The sequence below is a fragment of the Astyanax mexicanus genome, chromosome 12 (genome assembly GCF_023375975.1).
Source record: "Astyanax mexicanus isolate ESR-SI-001 chromosome 12, AstMex3_surface, whole genome shotgun sequence".
Classification (NCBI taxonomy): Eukaryota; Metazoa; Chordata; class Actinopteri; order Characiformes; family Acestrorhamphidae; genus Astyanax; species Astyanax mexicanus.
The window spans coordinates 8853965-8875238 of record NC_064419.1 but is presented as its reverse complement, the minus strand read 5'-3'; the positions used below and the strand labels follow the sequence as shown (position 1 = coordinate 8875238).

General features: G+C 42.1%; 1 protein-coding gene across 1 annotated transcript in view; it reads right to left on the bottom strand.

The window, feature by feature from the left end:
- Nucleotides 1-62: 62 nt before the first annotated feature.
- The window catches only part of doc2d (double C2-like domains, delta), a 54802-nt gene continuing 33590 nt past the window's right edge, over nucleotides 63-21274 (bottom strand). Inside the window, exons 7-11 of the mRNA XM_022670836.2 lie at nucleotides 20792-20848; nucleotides 20034-20158; nucleotides 8582-8663; nucleotides 6755-6851; nucleotides 63-5054 (exon numbers count right to left, since the gene is read on the bottom strand). Of these exons, the coding sequence (XP_022526557.1) occupies nucleotides 4924-5054; nucleotides 6755-6851; nucleotides 8582-8663; nucleotides 20034-20158; nucleotides 20792-20848 (492 nt within the window). The 3' untranslated portion in view covers nucleotides 63-4923. The remainder of the gene's footprint in view (nucleotides 5055-6754; nucleotides 6852-8581; nucleotides 8664-20033; nucleotides 20159-20791; nucleotides 20849-21274) is intronic.

Here is a 21274-nt window from a genome sequence, read left to right as displayed (position 1 = left end):
TGAACATATTCCATGAGAGGAGACAGTTTTCAAATCCTTGCACAAACACAATTAAGGCAGAATTAATTCATTTATTCTTTTTATTTCGAGACGCAGTTACAAAGACTGACCACACAACGGCAGTCACAGTACATGTTCCACATAGACAGTCAGCGAGGACACATGAAAAAGACTTGAGTGACCCCTTGGTCAGCTCCCAGCTGGAGCTCGGACCTGTCAACCAACCCAACACGACACACACTGAGCCGTCTCTGTGCAAAAGGCTAAAGCAAAAACAGCCAGTACAGCCTCGTAAACGGCGAAGATGGACGTAAACGGGGTCATCAGGACACTTTACATGACATGCATGACGTTCCTGCAGGCATGCAGCAGTTCTTACGTCTATCTAATGTTCAGTTATTGAATGGCCATCCAAGTTTTATGAGTCTGAGACACAAATGGTGAATAAGAACTCTGCATAAAAGCAAATACAATAAGATTTTTGCATGTATATGTTATTTTGAACAATAGTTTCATGAGTGTGGATATAAACATGCTTACCGCAGCCTGTCGGAATGCCTCTATGCTGTCCCTTCTAACGAGGAATGGATCAGAACGTGCAGTTTATGTAATCCCTGGCATGGCACATTTTAGTGTTTTCCCTGCTTTCAACACGCCTCGCTCAACTCATCAGCTGATTATCAAGCCCTTCCTGAGCGCAGAGCGGGTGCGTTAGAGCACTAAAATGTGTGCCAGGACCAGGAGACCCTGTGTTAGTTGTTCTGCCCGCCAACGCCACGTACAAAACAAAGAGGAAAGACTGAAGCAAGGTCAAGCATTTGCTTGTAGGAGGTCCAGCTTGCATAATGACCAGCCTCGCCGGACCCTGTGAGCAAATGGCCTGTTTCACTTCACACAAAACACAAGACGAGGTCACGGCCTCGAAGCGAGAAACATGAGCACATATTCAGTGGAAACTTTACAGAGAAAAGATGCCGCTCCGCTGGGTTTGGTAAACATCTTTTCATGCACATGATAAACCCTAAGTGGTAGTTCAGATGATCCACTCTGCTTAAATATAATCAGGAAGCACAATGAGAGTCTTTTCATCAGACCTTAAAAATAATAAATAAAAAAAAAAAAAAGTTATATCTGCATGTCTGGACCCACAGTCTGTTGTGATCCAATGAGTTAAAGTTACATCTTGGTGGTTGAGAACTTCAGAGACTATTTGGTTGGTTGTGATTGGTGGTTGAGATCTTCAGAGACTGTTTGGTTGGTTGTGATTGGTGGTTGAGATCTTCAGAGACTGGTTGGTTGTGATTGGTGGTTGAGATTTTCAGAGACTATTTGGTTGGGACTGATTGGTGGTTGAGATCTTCAGAGACTGTTTGGTTGGTTGGTTGTGATTGGTAGTTGAGATCTTTACAGACTGTTTGGTTGGTTGTGATTGGTGGTTGAGATCTTCAGAGACTATTTGGTTGGGACTGGTTGGTGGTTGAGATCTCCAGAGACTGTTTGGCTGGTTGGTTGTGATTGGTGGTTGAGATCCTTAGAGACTGTTTGGTTGGCTGTGATTGTTGATTGGGATATTCAGAGACTATTTGGTTGGTTGTGGTTGAGATCTTTAGAGACTGGTTGGTTGTGATTGGTTTTTGAGATCTTCAGATGCTGTAAAATCAGTAATTGAGACCTTCATGGAGTGGTTAGTGGTGACTGGTGTTTGAGTCTTCAGAGACTGGTGGTCCAGCTACTCAGATGCTGTCTGATCAGTGATTGAGATCTCCAGACACAGTTCAGAGGTTTAGAGGCTGGTTAATTGTTAAAAAGAATTGGATGGTGTTTGGTTGGTTGTTGGTATCTGAATGATGATCAATATTTTCCAATGCTGTTGATTGGTGGTCCAGCTCTTCAGATACTGTATGATCAGTATCTGAGATCCTCAAAGACTGATTGGTGGTTGAAGTCTTTAGATGCTGTTTCTTTAGATGATTGGTGGTTCTCAAACATTGTTTCATTGGCGGTTGCAATGTTTAGAAACTGGCAATTAATGACCAGGTTGTTCAGAAACTGTTTGAACATTTTATTAACAGTTATTAAAGACTAATTGCTGAGATCTTCAAAAATGTTTGCTTGCTAGTCAAGCTTTTTAAAGGCTGGTTTGTGGTTGCGCCTTTTTGATTGGTGGTTGTACTCTTTAGACACTGATTGGAGGAAAGTTCCTTTTAGATCCTCTTTGATTGGTGGGTGAACTTTTCAGAAGATTTCTGATGAGCTGTAGAACTCTTCCAAAGCTGTTGATTTTGTGGATAAGCTGAAGCTGTTTGACAGGTGATTGAACTCTTGGACAGTTTAGAGGCTTACTTATTGCCGCTTGAACTCTTCAGAGGCTGTTTGGTGATTAAACTCTCCAAAGGCTTGTTATTGGTGGTTGAAATTTTTAAAGGCTGTTGGGTTGGTGGGTAAACTCTCCAGAAGCTGTTTGATTGGCGGTTAAATTATTCAGAGGCTGTATGTTTGGTGGCTAAAGTCTTCAGAATCTGTTTGACAGTTGAACTCTTCGAAGGCTGTTTCGTGGGTGGCTGAACTCTTCCGATGTGTTCTGATCAGCACTTGCGCTCTAAGAGGCTTTCTTCTTGTTGCTTGAACTTTTTAAAGGCAGTTTGATTGGTGTTTGAACTCTTCAGATGTTTTCTGATTGGTGGTTGAACATTTCAGAGGCTTTCTCATTGATGCTTGAACTCTTCAGAGGCTTCATGATTGGCTGTTGATGTTTTAGAGAACTTCTGATTAAATTGATTAAACTTTTTACAGGCTGTTGATTGGTGGTTGAACCCTTCAGGCTTATTTGATTCGTTGGTTGAACTCTTCAGAGGCTGGGTGATTGGTGTTTGCCCTTTTTAGAGGCTGTGTGATTGGTGGTTGACCTTTTTAGAGGCTGTGTGTTTGGTGGTTGACCGTTTTAGAGGCTGTGTGTTTGGTGGTAGACCTTTTTTTTAGAGGCTGTGTGATTGGAGGTTGAACTCTTCAGAAACTTTCTCATTGGTGCTTTGAGCTCTTTAGAGTCTTTCTGGTTGGTTTGTGTCTTCTTCAGATGCTTTGTGATTGGTGGTTCAGCTCCTCAGAGTCTTTCTGATTGGTGGTTGAAATCATCAGAGGCTGTTTGGTTGATCCGTAGGCTGTGCTTTCTGGCACTGACACAGACTGTTGGTGCAGTTTGAGCACTGCGCCAGTCGAGGGCAGCAGAGAGCATTCTTCAGTGTGCTTTTTTTTAATGAGGACAAATTTTGAAGGAGACTACACTGACACATTCAACAGAGACCAGACTCACACACACACACACTCGCTTACACACACATAAATATACTACAGAACAAGGTCATTCAAATCTGCATGCAAACACACACACATACACAATTTCCAGCACACACTGGTGTATGTCCAGTCATACACACGCATGGCACAGGCATGTAAATGGTTGTACAACTTTCACTGCAGCAGTCCACCAATGATTGACATAGAAATCCTCATAAAGGAGATAAAAATGAAAAGGTGGGTCCACACAGCTCCTCCCCATCCTCATTGTGCTCATGTATATATGTATGTAACTGTGTATGCATGTATGTATGTATGTATGTATGTATGTATGTATGTGAATGTGTGTATAGCTACTTTCTCTGTACCCCCTGACCGACTGGACGATGGTTTTGTGGAGATTCACATACAAAAAGACCACAATTCATATAAAATACCATAAATGACACACACACACACATACACACGCACACTTGCACATACACACACACGCAGCATACACACACACACACACACACACACACACATACATATACGTAGATACAAAAACAACAGACGACTGTTCGAGGACATATCCAGCTGTGTGTGCTGTGCTTTGACTGACATTGTGCAAATTATTCTTCCAGAAACACTTTTAAACACTTAAACCTTATTAAGGTTAGTACACCTGAAAGGGGCCGTCAACTCATTACCTAAAAAAGGTTCTGCAGAACATTAAAGAAGCAGTATGTTTAAACTCTGGCATCTTTTGACAACAGAGCTTCAGCCTGTATGTTCTTCTTTAAGAACCATCCATTCCCTAGTCCTATATCCACACCATGGGTTGCCAGGTATGGAACACAACAGTAGGTAAACACAGTGTGCTACAGCCTGGACATCCTTCCAAAAAGCTCCATCAGCAAAGGTGGAGTAAACCAGCAGTAAATATTGGCAATGCATTTGATAGATTGAGACGTTTAGAGTCCAGAAGGACTACAAGACAGAAGCTAAGCTGCAAATTTCTCCTGAACAGGGTGGCACTGAGCTTCAGACGAGGTTAGCTAAAGTAGTAGAGATGGGCATTTCAACATGGGATATGATTAAAGGGAGTATTTGAGATATTTGAGGTAAAGTAACCATGCTAACATGAACTACCACGGCAGTTACTAGCTTACACACACCTGCGTTCTTTGTCCTCAACGTGGCAACCTGCGTGACCTGCCAGTGTTTTAAATTTGGGCTGTGATTGCCATTGTTGCATGTATGATATTCGCCATTGGGAATATGGTATAAGCTATGTGGCATGTTGTGTATGTATTGTATGGTATTATAGGATGGTGAGTTGACAGCCCCTTTAACAAACACACATCAATAATGCTGCAGCCTAAGACCCTCGCCACAACACCACAGGGAAACCGAAAACGAGTGTGTGACACCGGTCTGCGTGTACACATCACAATGGTTTTAACAGACGATGTGATACCTAGACATTACATCATCATTACATCATCACCCTTTCTCCTCACACTTCCTTCCTTCTTGTCAGAAGTGTGTTTATTATTATTGCATCTTCATATTATTACTAGTTCTCTTATTTTTTATGTGTGTGTGTGCATGTGTGTGTGTGTGTGTATGTTGGGGAGGGGGGGGTCAGTCGCTGCTCGGCGCCCCCTGCTGTGTGAGCGTGTGCCAGTACTCCACTTTTTTCCCCTTATACTTCAGACACTCGAACCAGTGCTTCAACCGATCGCCCTTCGCGTTGATACCCAACTCCACCCCACCTGATAGAGAGAGAGAGAGAGAGAGATAGCGGTAGAAAGAGAGAGAGGGAGAGAGGGCATAAGAAAAAACAGGGAGAGGGTAAATTTTAACATTTAAGATATACCACTGCTATACAAAGACAACAACTTCTGTGTGTGTGTGTGTGTGTGTGTGTGTGTGTGAGAAAGAGAGAGCGAGACAGAGGTAGAGAAATTGTGCGTGTTTTTGTGAGAGAGAGAAAGAGAGGTAGAGAGCGAGAGAGAGGTAGAGAGATTGTGTGTGTGTGTGAGAAAGAGAGAGAGAGAAAGAGAGCGAGAGGGAAGTAGATACATTGTGTGTGTGAGAGATAGAGAGACACAGAAAAAGAGCGAGAGAGAGGTAAAGAGATTGTGTGTGTGTGTGTGTAAGAGAGAGCGAAAGACAGAGGGAGAGAGATTGTGTGTGTGTGAGAGAAAGAGAGAGAGAGAAAGAGAGAGAGAAAAAGACAGAAAGAAAACGAGAGAGAGGTAGAGAGATTGTGTGTGTGTGTGTGAGAAAGAGAGAGAGGGAAAGAGAGCAAGAGAGAGAGAAGCAGATACATTGTGTGTGTGAGAGAGAGAGAGAGAAAGACACAGAAAAAAGAGCGAGAGAGAGGTAAAGAGATTGTGTGTGTGTATGTGTGTGTGAGAGAGAGAGAGAGACAGAAAGAGAGCGAGAGAGGTAGAGAGATTGTGTGCGTGTGTGTGAGAAAGAGAAAGAGAGAGAAAGAGAGCGAGAGAGAAATAAAAACATTGTGTGTGTGAGACACACACAGAAAAAGAGCGAGAGAGATTGTGTGTGTATGTGTGTGTGACAGAGAGAGACACACAGAAAGAGAGTGAGAGAGGTAGAGAGATTGTGTGTGTGTGTTTGTGTGTGTGAGAGAGAGAGAGAGAGAGAGAGAAAGACACAGAAAGAGAGCGAGAGAGATTGTGTGTGTTTGTGTGTTTGTGAGTAAGAGAGAGAAAGAGAGCAAGAGAGAGGTAGAGAAATTGTGTGTGTGGTCCAGTGACCTCTCTCTCAGACCCACACTAATCGTGTGTATCTTTCACACACACCTGGATGAGGTGTATATGTGTGTGTGTGATGGGGGGTGTGTGTGTGTGCGTGTGTGTGTGTGGTGTTTGGAGAGGCTCCTCACGTTCAGAGCATCCCTCTGCACTCCATCACACACACACACACACACACACACACACACAATCAAATCGATACGACTGCACACATGAGTCATAACAAACGAGCCACCCACCCACCCACACACACACACACATACACACAAACACATATATTGAATGAGAAAAGGAACATAGCGATAGATAGATGGGACTGTTTTCAGCCTTTCACTATTTCTTATTCATCTGTCCATCACTTTACTCCTTCACTCGCTTACACCATCTTACACTCTCGCAGACTGACATCACAATACACTCTAACATAGAAAAATACTGCAGTTTCAGCACATTTAATGCTGAGGAAAGTGCAGAGCATTCAGATCACCAAAATCCTAATGAATCCTCGATAGGGAGCAGCTCTGACCTGGATATATAAGTTTGAAAATGTTTGAACCTTTTTAGAGTTTTTCAGGACTGTGGGAGTTCCTGAGAGGAAGCCCAGTTCTGCCCTGTAGTTCTCAGATAAGAGTGTGTGTGTGTGTGTGTGTGTGTTGGTGGAGGAAGACAGTGTGGGACTATAAATCACTCACCTATGAAGTCATTACTCATGCCCAGGTCGTAGTCCCACACCGATATCTCCAGGGTCTTCTTCGCCAGCTGGTCAAGAGGAACCTCATACATAAACTCCTACAGGAGAAAACACACAACGGCATCAGCTCAATCTCCAGCACACATACACACACACACTCTGATGCAGCTGAACGACCTTCCCAAATTCCAGTTTAACCCACCTGGTAGCATAATGGTGTTTACAACTAGCCCTTATTCATCATCACCATCAGTCAGAGCATAACACCAGCACAAACCAGTAAACCAGTGACTATACATATGCATGCACAGCTCTCTCAAACCTGAAGACACCACAGTTCTAGCACCCCTGATGACTGGTCGCAATATGATGTGTGAGCTGAGGATGGTCTCCACTTAAGGGATGCTATGGTCCCTATGGTGATCTTTGATAATGCTTAGGTACAAGGTATATATTCAAATTTGATAAGGAATGTTGATCTCCTGGCCTAGACCTGTATAAATATGACTCATTGTGCAGGCAGTTAGAGAGAGGGCGTGAAATGTCAAATCTGAACTCTCTCCACAGGCAAACCGGGAAGCCTGGGTTTCTGATACTGTCTTGCTCTTGCAATTGTTTTAATAAATGTTTAACTGGCACAAGGCATATCCATAAAGTAAAGTATGAAGTAAATATGCGCCCTTACCGCATCTTTACTCCATACACGACAATATGTAACTCTACCCAACCCCATAAGCATTAATGACAAAACAGCCCCACTCTTTTTTCATCACATTTTTCTCCTTTAAACTGTCTTTACATCTCCAGTGTCAAATTCCAGCAGTTACTATTCCCTGTGCTAATACTTCCCACATAAATCAGTTTTTAAACCTTATTAAACCTGCTATATCCTAAGAAGGTGTGGCTTCGCTTAGGATAAATGAAGTGATTGACAGGCAGTCTTGACTGGAACAGACCATCTGCATTGCATGGAGTAGCCATGATGTAGATGAGCTTTCAGACAACTAAATTAGTTAACAAGCTAGTTGTTTAACCAAGCAAAGAGTGGTTTATCCAAGCAAAGACTCATTTAACCAACCAAAGAGTCATTTAACTTAGCAAGGAGTTATTTAACCAGGCAAAGAGTCATTAAACCAAGCAAAGAGTTGTTCAACCAAGCAGAGTCATTTATCCTAACAAACAGTCTTTTGAACAAGCAAAGAGTCATTTAACCAAGAAAAGAGTCATTTAACCATGTAAAGAGCAATTTAACCACGTAAAGAGTCATTTAACAGTTATTTAACCAAGCAAAGAGTAATTTAAACAACCAAGTTATTCAACAAGCAAAGAAACATTTAACCAAGAAAAGAGTTGTTTATCCAAGCAAAGAGTCATTTAACCAAGAAAAGAGTCATTTACCCATGCAAAGAGCAATTTAACCACATAAAGAGTAATTTACAAGTTATTAAACCAAGCAAAGAGCTGTTTAACCAAGCAAAGAGTAATTTAACCAACCAAGTTATTCAACAAGCAAAGAGACATTTAACCAAGGAAAGAGTTGTTTATCCAAGCAAAGAGTCATTTAACCAAGCAGAGAGTTATTTATCCAAAGAGTCAGTTAACCAAGCAGAGAGTTATTTATTCAAAGAGTCGTTTAACCAAGCAGAGAGTTATTTATTCAAAGATTCGTTTAACCAAGCAGAGAGTTATTTATTCAAAGAGTCATTTAACCAAGCAGATAGTCATTTCACCATGTAAGTAGTCATCTAACAAAGAAAAGAATCATTTCACCAAGAAAAACATTTTAAATATATATTTACATAAAATTGGCGATAGACACATTTCTTACCTCATTAAACTCTGGGTTTAGTGTTTTTTTCTTAACTGTAGTTTTGTATTTTGACTTCTTCCCCATATCCGGCTGGAGAACACTGAGCAGAGAGAGACAGAGAGAGATAGCGTGTGTGAGAAAGAGAGAGAAAAGTGTGTGTGTAAGAGAGAGAGAGAGAGAGAGAAGTGGGAGAGAGAAAGAGAGAGAGAGAGAGTGCACTAAAACAAAGCTACAGTCTCTGAATAGGACGAATAATAACAACTGTAGGTGTATAGTTTGATTATGGTGGGGTGTGTGAGATATAGACACAATGTTATTGTGAGTTATGCTTCCTTTTGAAGTATCAAAGCTGTTAGTTCCTTTTATCTTTAAAAATCAAAGAACATTCTGAAAAATGAGCATCAGAGGAACAAAATCAGCACAGATTACAGCAGGGGAGAGAGAGAGAGGGAGAGAGAGAAAGAGGGAGAGAGATAGTGACATTGGTGAATGCTGGGGGGCTGGGCAGACGTCCCAGAATTCCTAGGGGCTGTAACGGAGTCATCAGTGGATTACCAATCACTAATTTACTATTCATTATAGATAAACATCACACACACACACAGAACATAATAAGAGAAAGAGCGAGAGACAGACAGAGAGAGAGAAAGACAGACAGAGTGAGAGAGCGAGAGACAGTTATGAGTGAAAGTGTGAGGATGGAGATGAAAGAGGAATGGCTACAGTGAATGACAGGCTGTGAAATCAGCGTTTTCACCCTGCACACACACACACACTCCTGTCTGTCACTGTGTGTTAAAGGCTCTGTTCTGTGATTAAATGAGCTTTTTCTCGCTTCTCGTTTTATACAGTGTGAATCCCAGAGTCCCTGAACACACCCACACAGCCCAGAGACAATCTGATTGGCTGTCAGAGCAGACGAGGTCAGTCAGGTAAAGGTCAGTCTTGACATGCATGGTGTTATCCTCTGCTTTCTTCAATAAAGTAGAACTGTAGTCCCTCCCGTTCAGCATACAGAGGTTTAGCCCCTCCCATTTAGCCAACAGCAGCTTAGCCCTACCCATTCATCCTACAGCACTTTAGCCCCGCCCATTCATTCTTCAGAAGTGTAGCCCCACCCATTCATCCTACAGCAGTTTAGCCCCATCTATTCAGCCTACAGCAGTTAAACCCCATCCATTCAGCCTATAGCAATTTAGCCCCACCCATTCTGGCCTATAGCAATTTAGCTCCACCCATACAGCCTAAAGCAGTTTAGTCCCACCCATTCAATCCCTAGCAGTTTAACTCCATCCATTCATCCTACAGCAGTTTAGAAATGCACATTTATTCTACAGCAGTTTAGCTCCACCCATTTATCCTTCAAAAGTTTAGCCCCACCCAATCAGCATACATCAGTTTAGCTCCACCCATTCAGCCTAGAGCAATTTAGCCCCATCCATTCATCCTACAGCACTTTAGCCACCCATTCAGCCTACAACGGTTTAGCCCCACCTATTCAGCCTAGAGAAATTTAGCCCCATCCATTCATCCTACAGCACTTTAGCCCCACCCATTCAGCCTACAACAGTTTAGCTCCACCCATTCATTCAACAGTAGTTTAGACACGCCCTTTTATTCTACAGCAGTTTAGCCCCACCTATTTAGCCTACAGCAGTTATATTGTGCATTGTGCCAATAGGTTAATGTATATCTAGGTCTACAACTCCTATTCTGTTGGCAGTCATTTTCTACTACTGTGTGTGCATTTGCACATCTGTGTCAGCAAAGAGTGAAAAAGTTGCGGAATTCAGCTATTATTAGAAGCGGTGTCCACAATGGTTGGCCTTAAATATAGGCGTAAATAGCCTATAATGTAGGATATGAAAAATTACATAATTAACAATTGCAATTATACCAACACATACAGCACGAGTGAGTACAGTCCTGATGATTTATTGATTGATCAGTCGTGATTAATCATCACCGGGGTGTTAATTTGTTGACAAATTAGCTAATGCCAGCTGACTGGGTGAGTGATGATGCTGAACGTGGGCGCCCGCGAGCGAGGGGTTATTAACGAGGTGGAGTCGTGTGAATAGCAGCGTATAAAGGCAGGTGAATTATGATCTGATCAATATTTAATACGGTGGGTGTTGGTTGTTAATTGGTTGACATTATGTCTGAAGAGCGCAAGTGGGTGCAAAAACAAAAAAAAAAACACCATCATTTACGAGCGGGTCTCGGTCAGCACTGACACCAGCTTCATTTAAGAGCAGAGACAGATGGACTGTCGGAGTCCGGACTCTGCAGGCTGATTTATACGTCTGCGAGGAGGTGGGTAAATGTATTCTTGTAGGGAGGAGGCTTATGGGTCGGACAGGAGTAGTGCTAAATCTGAGCTAAATCTGAGCAAACAGTGCATGGATTTAGTGCAGGAAGAGGTTCATCATCATAAAACAAACATTTCAGCTCTCTGGCTAACCTGTTTTAAGAGGTTTAACTGCGGTGCTAACAGCCAACATCAGAAGGGTTGGAACTGAAAATGAGGGAGTGGCATACAGGCCAGCTGTTACTCCAGTCATGAGCTTTAACTGTACATGTCTAGCTATAGATCTCCAGGTTTAGGTTTAGTTCTACATGTTTAGCTGTAGATCTCTAAGTTAAGGTTTAGCTTTAACTGTACATGTCTAGCTATACATCTCCAGGTTTAGGTTTAGCTCTACATGTTTAGCTGTAGATCTCCAATTTTAGTTTTAGCTTTAGCTCTACATGTCTAGCTATAGATCTCCAGGTTTAGTTTTAACATGTTTAGCTGTAGAGTTCTGTGTTTAGCTTTAGCTCCTTAAGTTTAACTACAGATTTCCAGGTTTAGCTTCAGCTTTAACTCTGCATGTCTAGATATAGATCTCTAGGTTTTACTTTACTGATAACTCATTTGGGCAGTTTCCCAAACAGGGATAAATTATTCTTGAACCACACAGCATTCTGAATGGAGATTTCCTAGGCGTAATCCCTGTCCAGGAAATGACATGTCCCTACATGTTTAGCCATAGCTATTTAGCTTTAGGTTAAGCTCTTAATGTTGAGCTATAGATCTCCAGGTTTAGTTTTAGCCCTCGAGGAATAGCTTTAGCACCACTAAGTTTTTGATCTTCCAATTTGACTTTAGCTTTAGAGTGTTAGCTAGGGGTATTATAGCGGTATTATGATGTGAACCTAAACCACTTTTAGGAACATATATTCTATGTAAGAATAGAACAGTACTAGTGAAATACAGCAGATATTTATGAAACTTTGAGAGGATATTCAACAGACATATTTTGTTCATTTTCACTGGGGCCCCTGAGGAGCCAAATCAACTTAATTAGAAATAAACTCAGATACGATTCTGGGGGCTTTAAATATTTCTTTAAATGTGGTTCTTATGCTTTTTTTGTCTGTTCCGCCTTAACAAACCTCAGAAATCTGAATATCGTGATGGAGATTGTAAACATGTCTTAAGTTGACGCACAAAATTCACAGAGACCACAGGAGGGAATCTGTCTGGAGCTGGAAGTTAAACCACAGTGACAGTTCCCACGGCTCAAGTGTGTGTGTGTGTGTGTGTGTTTTGACCGTGAGCATGGCACATCCCTCATCAGTGCGACTGCAGATGTGCTGTAGCGTGCCCACAGGAGAGGGGCACTAATCCACTAATTAAAGGAATGAGTCTAACTGGGAGCTGGAGTCTGAGCATACACCCCGAGCTCGGAGAGTGTATGTGTGTTTGTGTGTGTGTGTGAACACCCCAAGCTCGGAGTGTGTGTGTGTGTGTGTGGGTGAGACTGAGCCTGAGGTTTCATTCACAGAGCACAGAGACTAATGGATTATGCGATTAACCTGTTACTGTTCAGTAATGCTGCTTGTCTCTGTTTAAAAGCCTGTGCCTAGCTCAGTTTTTCCCCTTGAGGTCCATATAGGACATGTGTGTGTATGCCATATCAATGTGCCCACCCTCTGGGACATGTGGTGGTCCTGATGAGGCAGGTGTCAGCTTGGGTGTGACCCTCCAAGATAAATTGAAAAGGGTCAGAGATCAAATTTACATAACTTCTACACAGAAAATTATTTTTATTCTTTACAATTAACCTACTGTTTCTGGCACTGTGCCTGAAGGACTGTTTGATTGTGGCTCAGAAAGAGGACAAGTCACATGACTGGGCGGCAGAGCAAATGCAAGTCTCCTACCCATGTTTGATTTACACTATTCACACAATGCACCAACGCAAAACCAACAAACAAACAACAAACAAGTTGTTGTCCTATGTTTTAAGCCACTTGAGTCGAACGCCAGATGCACCCTCCAGGACAATAATCTGAGCCAGTCTCGCTACTCTGGCCTTAGGAAGTCCTTCCACCATGGCCACCCATGGCTCAAGGCCATGGCTCACTCTCTTCACCTCTTCAAATTTGAAAGGCTCAATCCTTTTGGCGGTAGGTGGAGATCTGACAAGGAGCAGGCATGGCATCCTTGGGCTGAATACAGAATCACCAATAACCATCCTCCATGTTGTCACAGTCCTCCTATCCATTCTCTACCACTGACGATGTCAGCCTGGGGAGAGGCCGAGCCACATGACTGGACAGCAGAACACATACACTGCTTTGCTCTCACTTCCGAGTCTCGCTCGCTGAATCTCCAGCCCAGAAAATACCATCTATCTTTGTGGAGAGCAAGAGCTGTGATTTTATAGTGCTGGGACTTTTTCCATAATCAGTTGCCCCTGTCTATAACTAAGGGGAAAGTACTTCCTAGACTGATTTAGTGGCTAACTCAAAAACTACGCCTTCTGCTGCATTTACACTGCTCCACAGTGTTGTATTTCATTCATTTTCAGTTTTTCTTTGTTACAATTTTAAGTAATTTTTTTTTCCATTTTCTCTCAAATTTACACGGCCAATTACCTAATCCACCTAATTAGGACTACCCCTATCACTAGTGATGCCCCAACACACCAGGAGGGTAAAGACTAGCACATGAGTCCTCCAATACATGTCAAGTCAGCCACCACCTCTTTTCGGCTCACAGACGCCTTGTGATGCAGACCTTACTCTTTGTGCCCTTTGAGTGATGTGGGGAGAGAGCGCCATCTACTCACCTGGAGAGAGCAAGGCCAATTGTGCTCCCTCAGGGCTCTGGTAGCTGATGGCAATCTACATAAACAGGATTCAAACCGGCGGTCTCCTGATCATAGTGGCAGTGTTTAGCCCACTGGACCTCTCGGAGCCCCGTATCTCATTCATTTTCAAGGGAAAGCGCTGGCTCCATCAGACGCAGTCCCGCGATGCATCATGGGTCCGGTATGTCGAGTCCGTTGCAATGAAAAGTTGAGCCTTCAAGCGTTCCAGAGAAGCATGGACGAAAAGCTAATCATTGCGGTTTCAGGCTCCCCTGTTCTTTATAATTAATCCCAATTTACAAGGACTCTGATTAATGTAAAACAGCGTGAAAAAAGGTTGCGGTGATTGTTGGGGTCTCTCATGGGTTTTATAAAATATTAATATATCATTTTATTGGAAAAGTTGGCTTTTTTAGCCTATATGCTGCTCACTAGACAGTTTTATGAAGCTCAATCTAACATTTATAGTTATAAATATAGAATTGTATTTATTAGTCTCTAGGAAATAAGGCATGCATTGAACCATTTCCCATTTATTAAAACAAATTAATTGGGTGATGCAGGGAACGACTTTGTAACGCCCACATGCAACCAGTTGTGATGGAGCTGTGTAAATGCAGCGTTCCTTCCAGTATATCCCTCCACCCTGTGATTCCAGTCACCTAGGTTGAAAATTAAAACATCAGCCTAGTGTTTGGTTGGGTGCCATGGAGGCAGGTTAAGGGCGACAATGTTGACAATGTACAGGAACTGTCCTATGGGTCTTCCAGGTCATGTAGCCATACCAATGTTACGAGCAGTGATGAGGTTAGTGGCGGCTGTAGCAGCCTGTCCAAGACCTTAGGATCCACAGACCATGTAGGCAGCAGCTGTAGTTTATCATCCTGGATAAACAGCGACTCTGACGAAGCATCAGCATTTTCAGTATGCTCTCCAGCACACATTGTGGCATAGACAAGGCAAGTGTCAGCATCGACGCGCCCTCTGAGGCCATATTGTAGTCCACTGGTTCAATCTGTTTAGTGACCAGTGGAGCTATTGCCATCATCCATCACGTTGAACACTGCCCGGGATCTCGACCCAGGAATAGGCGTCATGTGATTGAACAGCATGGCAAACACACACACAGCATATTATAGTCCCGAATGCCAAATATTTGGTGCATTCCTCAGAGAATCTGGTCCATATTGACATGATAGCATCACGCAGTTGCTGCAGATTTGTCGTCTGCACATCCATGATGCAAATCTCCCGTTCCACCACATCCCAAAGGTGCTCTGTTGGAGGCCATTCAAGTACAGAAAACTCATTGTCGTGTTCAAGAAACCAATCTGTGGTCATAAAGGGATGGACATGGTCAGCAACAATACTCCCGATGCTCAATTGGTACCAATGGGCCCAAAGTATGCCAGGAAAATATCCCCCCACACCATTACTGCACCACTACCACCAGCCTAAACCGTTGATATAAGGCAGGACGGATCCATGCTTTCATGTTATTGACACCAAATTCTGACCCTACCGTCCAAATGTGGTACCTACTGCACCCGATGTGGTCTTCTGCTGCTGTAGCTCATCCGCCTCAAGGTTGGACGTGTTATGCTGATGTTCAGAGATGCTCTTCTGCAGACCTCAACAAGGCATCAACAAGGCATTTGCTCCGACAGAACTGAACTGCAGCTCAATTGATACTTTCTCTTTTTTGGATCATTCTCTGTTAACCCTAGAGATGGTTGTGCATGAAAATCCCAGTATCAAAAATCCCAGCAGTTTCTGAAATACTCAGACCAGCCCGTCTGGCACCAACAACCATGCCACGCTCAAAGTCATCTAAATCACCTTTCTTCCCCATTCTGATGCTCGGTTTGAAATGCAGAAGATCGTCTTGGCCATGTCTACATGCCTAAATGCATTAAGTTGCTGCCATGTGATTGGCTGATTTGACATTTGTGTTAATAAGCAGTTGGACAGGTGTAAATAATAAAGTAGCCGGTGCGTGTACATTCTTTTAGCATCTAGAGCCTGATCGAGTTTCTGCATTTAAAACAGCATGTACCTCCATCTGTGTCTTTAGTAAATGAGCGTGTGAACATAATCATATTTAATTGGTCACACAGTTAGTAAAGAGTGTGCCCACTCAGACACCAGCATGCCAAGCTAGGAGAGTGCGGGCAGTGTGCGGTACTGTAAAGAGAGTAAATGAGTGTGAAAAACAGAAAGAGCGTTAAGAGTCTGAGTCATGGCCCACGCAATCATGCTAATTAGAGCATGCTCAATAACATCGCGACCTCACATGCTAATTACTCGCTAGCGCTTCAGGCCTCATTAAAATAGAGCGTAACTGTACGCAACGGCAGCCGTACACACTCCGACACTCTCGCTGAAGTCATCGCCACGAGGTGTGTTCAGCGTTCTGTAGAGTATTACATCATCTGCACAATCGTCTGAAGTCTGGAGACATTCTGCTGCTACATTTCAATTTATGTTCCTGTACATTCTCACCTCACATCACCCCATATTTCTTTTAAAAGTGAATGTCTCCCCTACTTTTAACAGCTACACAACTTTTAAAAGGGCATCTGATTGGGGTGCTGAGTGGCCCAGCAGTCTAAAGTGCTACCACTATAATCAATACATTTCTGGGTCCAATCCTGGTTATGCAGCTTGCCATTAGCTGCTGGAGCCCCGAGAGAGCACAATTGGCCTTGCTCTCTCTGGGTTGGTAGATGGTGCTCTTTCCCCTCATCACTCCTAGGGTGATGACGATCAGGACAAGGTGTCTGTGAGCTGATGTATCGGAGCCATGTTGATGCGCTTTCCTCCAAGTGTGCTGTGATGCTACTTGGTAATGCTGCATTACCAGCAGTTTAAAAAAAAGTGGTGGCTGACTTCACATGTGTCGGAGGTGGCATGTGCTAGTCTTTCCCTCCTTGTATTGTGGCATCTCCGCCTACTTATACACTACTCAATTCTCTCTCCAGCTGTCTACTCACACCAGGGCCAAAGCTAAACATTTTGGTGCTTGAAACACAAATACTTTGTTGTGCGCCCCCAACCCTCTTTTTACTAGGTTGACTTCCTATTACTCCAAAAAAGCTACAGTAATATCACTTAAAACATTTACATTGAATACAGGAGAAAGAAATCTTTACAAAAATAAGTAGTGTGATATGATACTCCTTAGATTTTTATGTTTTACAAGACTCCAAACAGTTGTCTATGTACAACCAAACAGGCAATTTTCCCACATTTTCAAATTTTTACAGTATTATTACTTGAAACATAGTATTACAATAAGTGTTCTTTGAGACATTATTGGTGTCATTTGCTTTGAACACTGTGATGTTTTAAAGGTTTTGGTTTTAAGTGTAACCAGCAGTTTAGGAAACTGAGTGCGAGTCTGCGTCTTTAAGGAACACGACCTCCGTCATAAGGTAATCAGGTGACTTTTTTGGTGCACAAACGTGAAAAAACACAAACAAAAAATGTACAAACAAAAGAAAAAGAAGCACAAGTGGGGCTCTATATACAATATTTACAGGTCAAGAACAATACCTCAACCGGTAAGTATGAGACCTCGCCGCAAGGCCAACAGTCCCTACATCTTAAGCTTCTCTCTCGGCTGCTACTGAGAAAAAAACGAACCCCTGAAACTCCCGCTGCTGAAGCTATATTAGATTAACCCCTCCCTGAGCCAAATTATTACCAGCCTTAGGGTAAAATAAAAGCACTCACAAACAAATAGACATAATAAAACAGTAATGCATAATAATCAGACATTCACGATCGTGATCACATCAATATGACATATGCTGCTGAAATTACAGATCTGTTTAACTTTTAAGTTAACCACTTTAAGTGTATTTATTTATTTATTTATTTTCCCAGTTTTCTCCCCAATTTACACGGCCAATGTTAGAAATTCGGCCTTCAGGAACCAGGTGTCCGATTCAGGAGTCAGGAGACGGCTTCAGAGTTGACTTGAGTTTATTGACACACACAGAGAGTATGGGTACAGCTCACAGTCGATCAAAACCAATCTAACTAGGGATATTTTGAGGGGACATTATATACATTGGATCCTGCTTTGAACACTGCAGGGTGGTCACTTTAATGGGGGGTTTCAAATTAGCATAGAAACAATGTGGGTCCCTGCAGAGATGAATGGTCAGAGATAGTGGAAGATTGACACCTCAACTTTTGTAGCAGGCATGATGGAGCCACAATTGGGGGAATAGGAGAGGGTGAAAGAGTTAAAGTATAATTTGTTACCAAATCTATTACCAAATACCCAACCCACTCATTTGGACTCCCCCTATCACTAGTAATGCCCCAACACACCAGGAGGGTGAAGACTAACATATGATTCCTCTGATACATGTGAAGCAAGCCACAGCTCAATACTGGGACATTTATTCCCCTATTCTATTGGTACTACTTCTCTTCTACAGGAGCTAGATGTTCTCTTTACACTGTTCTGGATGTTTCCTCACTGAAGTTTAGCTGAAGGCAGAGCTGATTGGATCAGACTGAGTGAAAAGTCCAGGCAGAACCGTTTCTGATGGGCTTCGTAATCTGGCTGTGATATCACTCAGTCCGTGTGGAGAATGTTCTTTTAGTTATACTCTATAAACCCACTGTCCCCAATTCTACTTCCTACTGCTGACCTGGATGTGGAAATTACTCTCCGGCAGGTGTGTGTGTGTGTGTTTGAGAAATGTTGGACATAACCCTGCTTGTTCTAATAACTCTCTCTCTCTCTCTCTCTCTCTCTCTCTCGCTCTCTCAGTGTGGAGTGTAGGTCACTCCTACAGTGATGCTGTATTGTTTCGATTACACTCTCAGTGCGTGTGTGTGAGAGCTGTGTGTGTGTGTGTGTGTGTGAGAGAGAGCTGTGTGTAGGCGGATGGCGTGCGGAGGTGTTCAGTAATCTCTAATAGACTTCACAATGTGGGTCCTGACACTGTATGACGCTGTTATCTAGAGCAGGGGTTCTTAACCTGGAGGTCACGACCCTCACAGAGGTCCTGACATAGTTCCGGTGGGATGCTAATTAACAAGGTTTTATCAGCAAAATGTGGACTAATTCTGAATCGTTCACTGTTCTGCTTGATTTCTTAACTCAGCCTGATTCAGATGCATGCATGCATGCCATGGGTTTGGTTAATATAAGCATTTTTTTAGGTAGAACTGAAAGCAAACTGCAAAATATATGCAAAAGACATGTGTCTCTGTGATTTTCTGCATTTATATCTATTTGAAACACAAACACAGAACCTGTCTACTGTAGGAAATGATCTGCAACTGTTCCTAAGCCACAAAGGCTATGTTCATATTACAAGCCACATTGCTCAAATCAGATTTTTTGCTCAGATCGTATTTGGCTAGACAGTTCTAGACAGTTCACATTCACAAATGTAAGTGATCTGTATCTGTGTGTAATGTGAACGAATCTGTCCCTGAAACGTCTCACGTGCACATTGATACGTGTATAAACTCCATTTTCACCAACAACAAAACCTCACATTTTTGAGATGACTCGTGGCTTTCTAAAGGGAAATGGATGAGTTAGCAGCTCATATGTGGAGCGTCTTTTGCTGGAGTGGAGAGTAAAAAGCTTGTTTGAAGGTCGAGGAGGTGAAAAAAGGCCAGGTGGTTTGCTTTTGCTGTTTTTGCAGCTATAGCTGCACAGCTGCACCAAGAGATGTGCATAAAAAAGAGATGTATGAATTCCGATTTGACCATTTACATTCATGTCATATGTCCATGGATCGGATACGTATCTGATTAGGATCACATATAAAAGTGACTGAAATCAGATTTGAAAAAAAAATGGATTTGGAATGTTCACACAGCCATTAAAAATCTGATCTGACATTGAGCAAAAAATAAGATTTGAGTCACTTCAGCTTGGTAATGTGAACATAGCCTAAGTGCATCCCAAACAGCTAATTAAAATAAATAATGATTATTTTCCTAATTTTATAAAGTATTACTGCCAATTATTATTTGTTTATGTGAAGTGGGCGGTGTTGAAAGGGACATATTTTGAATGCTAAAAGTGATCACACAGTACTCTCTTGCGCACTCCCAATAAAATTGCTGATTCACGCTTAATGTTTTACTTTGTCTTGGTCTTAGTAGTGCTGTTGGGACAGTGAGTGTATACAGTATGTACAGTATATCCAAGCATATCCATAACTGATATGAAATACTGAAATACTGAGCCATCGTAATTATTTGCATGTTTCAGTTTGTCTAAAATGCTGTATATGATCTTAAATATCCAGTGTGGAAATCTGATCTGTGGTCAGTTGAGCGTTACTCACATTTTGACGAAGGGGTCGGAGTAGCCGTTGGAGTCCATGGCGGCGAGGTGGGCACAGCGGATGATTCCCACCACCAGACTCGTCTTCTCCACCATGTAACACAGAGACACCAGGATACGCCCCCGCTGAGAGAAAGAGAGAGAAATAAAGAGGTACAAAATTTTTATTTGATAGAAAATGCAATCTTCTTGTTTAAAGAATTAGGTTCGTAATCTTCTATAATTTTTGTGTTGTGTTTGTAACATTCTAATAATTTAGTGCTGTGTTGGTAAAACTTATGTTCATACCATTCCGATCTTTTTGTGTTGTTTTATAACACATATGTAACACTGTGTGTTGTGATTGTAACTGTCAGGGTAGGGGAGTGTTTATTAACAAAGAAAATAAGCAATAAATCAGACAGGACTACTAGAATAAACATGAAATAAACTTCAGACAGAAAATCAAGCAACAAAGCAACCTAACAGATGTTAAACACGTACCAGAACTGGCAAGGGACACTGAAACAAAGGGGCTATGAATATACACGCAGGAAACAGAAACAGGAAACAAGAAACACCTGGGGATAGGTAACAATGGGGGCGGAGTTACAAAATAAACACAGATGAAAACACTATAGACTCAAGCGGAAATACGGGAGGAACACAGGGCCATGTGTAGGGGAGCATGTAATTAAAAAAACACATAGGAGAGCCAGAAAAAAAACAGTGACAGTTACATTCTGATATGTTTGTGTTGTGTTACAAAGTGAAGTGTACCTCTTCCTCTGCTGGTTGGGATGTCTGATCCACAGTCTGATTATTACCCTCTCGGGTCTGGAAGACAAACACAGAAAGAACACCTTAGAATAGAATTCAACTTTATTGTCATTGCACACGTCGCAAGTACAGAGCAACGAAATGCAGTTTGCATCCATCCAGAAGAGCTAAACAAAGAAAATAAATAGATATATGTATATTACAAATGTACAATAAATTATTAAATGTTGTAGCTACGTTATTATGAATATAAATATATAGACTATAATAGATTATAAACATGAAGTGGTATAAACAGGATAAATAAATAATCTAAGTATGTATTATAAACAGAGTAGATTTACACAGTATATACACAATAGTGGGCAGAATATATAACGGAAAAAGAGCTGATAATTAGTGTAGAGTTTGTGTGTTACTGGTGTGTGTTGAAGTACAGTCTGTCGTTATTGTTCAGATCAGATATTAAGAGGTAGTTCAGTA